General features: G+C 28.7%; 1 protein-coding gene across 1 annotated transcript; it reads right to left on the minus strand.

The window, feature by feature from the left end:
- Window positions 1–1,295: 1,295 nt before the first annotated feature.
- On the minus strand, window positions 1,296–4,549 carry LOC111881310 (uncharacterized). Its single transcript, XM_023877725.1, has 8 exons — window positions 4,534–4,549; window positions 4,367–4,459; window positions 3,787–4,290; window positions 3,433–3,616; window positions 3,100–3,358; window positions 2,334–2,588; window positions 1,860–1,916; window positions 1,296–1,766 (listed from the first exon to the last, which is right to left on the minus strand). The coding sequence occupies exons 1-8, from the start codon at window positions 4,547–4,549 to the stop codon at window positions 1,296–1,298; spliced, it is 1,839 nt and encodes a 612-aa protein (XP_023733493.1).
- Between the last annotated feature and the right edge of the window lie 339 nt (window positions 4,550–4,888).

The raw sequence follows: 4,888 nt of genomic DNA on the forward strand, positions 1-4,888 counted from the left end.
AACCTAAATAAAATAATAATTATAGAAAATGACAATTTCTTTTTTGTAGAAAACACTTTTTAGTAGGTACTTGATGAGGGTCAATCACAAATCAACTTTAACTTTGGAGGGTGTTGAACCAGAAAGGGTGAACATGAATTGGTGCACGAGGAATAATCATGTTGACTGTAGAGTTTTTTGCATGCGTCATATAGAGACATATATGGGAGATAAAATAGTAAATTGGACATGTGGATCGCCAAAAGAATCAAAACAACAACAAAGTGTGTTAAACGATTTACGCATTAAGTATTTGACAACGATACTATTGAGTGACTCAAACACATACAAGTCAAAAATCATTGCACAAACAGCTAAGTTTGCAAAAAAGACTAATGAAGAAATAAAAGATTTGCTCAACAAGGGATGGGAAAAAAGGGGAGAAAGGATATAGTACTTCAAGGATTGGAAAAAGAAGTATAAAACTTAAAACTTAGTTTTCTATTCATAATTAGTATAAGTTTAGATGCACTTTAATTTCTTTAAGAACATATACATGCTTGTTATGTTACAATTTGATGTTAGTTTCTATATCAAATATAATGAACTTTACTAAATACATAAAAGATGTTTATATTTTCATGTGAATGTCTACATGTATATTATACAATTACATGTTTTATTAAAAATATGATATTGGTGTGTGGGTGGGGGGGAGTGATTATATTTCTACTTTGAATAAAGAATTGAAAGTACATTGTCATTTCATACATTTACTTCATTTCTTTTGGTCTAAATGATTAAATGTCAATGTAATAACAATACAATATATGTAGAAAATTTACATTGTTTATATGTTAACCTTGTGAAAATTTTATATGTAAGATTCACAATGTGAATTACAGTACATATTATAACATGTATATTTTATATGTAAGGTTCACAATGTGAATTATGGTACATATAGATCATTAGAACAATTAATAGTTGAGATTCACAATGTGAATTAAATTACATTAAGACAATCTTTAACATGAAAATTTTATATATGAGATTATCAATGATAATTAATATACATAAATTAAATCATTAGCATGAAATTTTTATTAGAAAATATTCAAAAAACTAACAATAAAAAAATATCTTTAACCAAAAACAATAAATTTGAAAAAAAATATATTCTATTATTAGAAATAAACTCTAAAACAATGAATATCAAAATTAACATCAATATTTCAACATTTCTATCCATTAAATGATCATTACAAAAATCAAATCTTATTTTAGTTGTCTTAAAAAGAAAAAATTAGAAACAATCAGCCTTCTGTAACCTCAGATTCTAAATCACACTTCTTTAACCTCAAAATGCAACTCCTAGCATTGTGATTTGGTTTATGACATAAACTGCACAACCTAGAACCCTTTTTAGATTTCTCAATCACTTTCTCTCTAGTGCTCTTGATTCTTTTACCACTGGCCCATCCCTTGTTTCTGATCCCCTCTGGATTATGAATGTTGATAACATCAGGTACTGCATCTCCAATAATTTTTTCAATGTGAATTGCTCTACTCGAAGATGCCCTTGATGAGGTACATAAAGGAATACCACTATCAACCTCCTGAAGTTGCTTTATATATTTAGCCAACTCATCCTCATTATTTTCTATCTTGTTAATGGACAAACGAAGAATAGCATGCGCATCTTGAATCAAACATTCACTTTTACCGCCTTTATGAGGATATGAGTACTTTTTTCTCAACAATCCACCACCTATGATATCTTTTCCCTATCTCCTCAAAATGAAATTTGATGGAATTTCATCATACTCTTTCATATTTAATATGAAAAACATATGACGACATAACAATCCTTCCTGGACAAAAAGCATGCAGCTAAAACTGATGCTAATGCTATCACCCCTTCTACTAAATACAACCTACAAAATTATCATTAATAAACAAATTAATATGTGAATAAGAAATTCTATCTCATACCATTCGATAAAAATTATACAAATTAACATCGATTCACATTATTAATCAACAGGACATTAGAAATCATAATACTATAATATAAATATGTACTTCAAATCAAATTCACAAAAAAAATACGTATTCCATACTCATCTAATGAAAAGTACAAACCAATTTATAACTCTATAAAAATTCACACTGTGAAGTAGCAAAACATCCAACATTCACAGTGTGAATTTTTAAACTACATTTTATATTTAATAAATTGTATTAGGACAAAGAGACATACCTTGTAACGAGTATTAGGACAATGAGAACGAAGACTATTTCAATAGAAATCTTCAGAATCTTCATCCTCAATCACATTTTTATCAACCAACTTTTTTCTTCTTATCTCTCAAAACATAAACTTCACTTTCATCTTCAATAACTACAGATTTTTGAACATAGTAAAACACGGATTTATATAACTTTTTCTGAGTGTCCAAGAAAATATTATGTGTATAAATTTCCGATGCATGCTTTTCAATAGCCAAATGAGTCATTAGCTTGGGGGTAGTAGTTGTGGAATGATAATCTAATAAAGATTGATGATGCCTTTGCTTCTCCATTGCACTATCAAACGACATCATGAACTTCACCAAATTTGATTTATGATGCAAAAAATTGTGAGAAAGCATTATCCAGACTCTCTGATCTTGAAGTAGTTCGCATCAAACCAAAAAGTTCAAGATCTCTCATATAAGCCAGAATCCATAAATCCTTTATTTTAAAAACAGACCTTAACCAATCATTTTTCTTTTAGATGAAACTTATCTACCATTATTGACCATAAACTTTCAAAATCTTGTGGAGAAACATTAAAGATTCCATATAATATCAAAAAATGTATTCTGGAAGTCCGGATGGTTATAAACATCGATACGAATCTAAAAAAAAGAAACACATAAGAATCATTACATATGTTGAATATTTGATGTAATTCATAGTAACATAACATTTGGTACACATTATGAATTCACAGTGTGATTTATGATTTAGATTTGTTCCTTTCATCATATGCAAGTTTACATTGTGAATTCACAATATGCTTTATGATCTATATGGTTATAAACATATATAGAAATCAAGAAACAAAGAATATACCTTTTCCTCAAGTTTATGAGTGATATGCCACATGTATAGTCTATGCTTCAATTTAGGAAAAACAAAATTAATAGCTTTCTTCATTGATGAATCCTGATCTATTATAATCATCATGGGAGGCTTGAAAAATGCTTTACGAAGCACTTCAAGCAACCACACATATGCGTCTGCTATCTCACGAGCTAGTAAACCAGCAGCAAAAGTAACGCAATGCTTGTGGCAGTCAACTCCAGTAAAAAGAACAAATACCATAGAATACCTGAATTTTTTTTGATAAGTGTTACTAAAAAGAAAAAAATACCATAACAAGAACAAATAAGGATTAGGAATTACTTGTTTGTTTGATAAGTAGCATCAAAAGATAGTACATCTCCGAATTCCTTATAGTTGGCTTTCAAAGTATCATCAGCCCAAAAAAGTCTAGTAAGATGATCATCAGCATCTTTTTGGACATCAAAGGAAAAATTAGAGAAACATAATTTTCTGTTTGTCAATATATCCACAACCATTTGGGAATCTTTGACACCAATTTTATAATTCAAATCTTTATGAAAATTTTTAAAGTCAACTGCAGTCCCTCCCCTAGAATCAAAGCCACCCTTCATACTACTCACCAAGTTATAAGCTTTTGAAGCACCAATGTTACAAGTACCAACCTTATGTATAAAGGATTCATCAAGAAAATACATTGTCCTATTAACCTTAATAAGTGCAACTGATCTTGAGCAACAAGTTCATGGTTGTGATCTTCAACAAACACATAAATGTAGAACATTAAAGAACATTGGAGATTCTTGAACTTTGAAACAGCAAGGCATCCTTTCTTCTTTGAAGAAGTTCTCCTTCTCTTAACATCTGAAAATTTCACATTAATATTTTCATACTTGAATGACTCCGTGAAACCAGATCTACTACATGTCGAATATCTAATACGAATTGTGCCATCATTGTATCTTTTTTGACTTGACATATTCACATCAAAACCAGATTCTTGACCATAAGTCTTGTAAAAGTCAAGACCAATATCCAACGAATGAAACAACAATCCTTTGAAAGGCTTCTTATGTATCAACTTATCATAAGGAATAAGCTGAAAAGTTTCAGTATTGTAGAGCTCAAAATCAACACAATAATGAGAATTACTGCTATTTGAATGACCAATATTCATACTTGAAGATGATTGATCATGAACTGCAAAACCAAACAAAACATCTATTTTATTACATTATATATAAAATGTGAAATTCATATTAAGAAAAAAACTTACATGATTGTTCATTAATAATTGAATGCAAATCTGAACAAGAATTACTATTATTTGAATGATCAGTATTCATATTTGAAGATGATTGATCATGAACTGCAAAACCAAAAAAAAACATATATTTTATTACATTGTATAGAAAATGTGAAATTTAAATTAAGAAAAAAAACTTACGTGATTGTTCATTAATAGTTGAATGCAAATCTTAACAAGAATTAGAGAACTCATAATGAATCGCCGATAACCTAGAGTTTATATACAGATTAGAAATTTAGAATTGATAATTACACAAAAAAAGGTAACAAATAAACAAGATAATCATCAAACTTTAAAATATATGAACAAGATAAGAATATAAGATTCTCAAGATCACTAAAAGTTTGAAAAAAACTTCAATGTCAGAAGATGCACAAGATATAATTGATTATCTAAATGTCGAATATGCATTACAGACAAATGATTACAAAAACGGTCGAATAAAAAACAGCAACATCAAACGGATATTCAACATACAACATAAAATTA

This window comes from Lactuca sativa, chromosome 4 (genome assembly GCF_002870075.4).
Source record: "Lactuca sativa cultivar Salinas chromosome 4, Lsat_Salinas_v11, whole genome shotgun sequence".
Taxonomy (NCBI): domain Eukaryota; kingdom Viridiplantae; phylum Streptophyta; class Magnoliopsida; order Asterales; family Asteraceae; genus Lactuca; species Lactuca sativa.

Excerpts from the sequence above, each read along its gene's own strand:
- LOC111881310 (XM_023877725.1), bottom strand. Across the intron at positions 3,617-3,786 it reads ATTAAGGTTAATAGGACAAT|ATTCCCAAATGGTTGTGGAT; the intron begins GTATTTTCTTGA and ends TTGGTGTCAAAG. Across the intron at positions 2,589-3,099 it reads CTCATAAACTTGAGGAAAAG|TTCATGATGTCGTTTGATAG; the intron begins GTATATTCTTTG and ends AATTTGGTGAAG.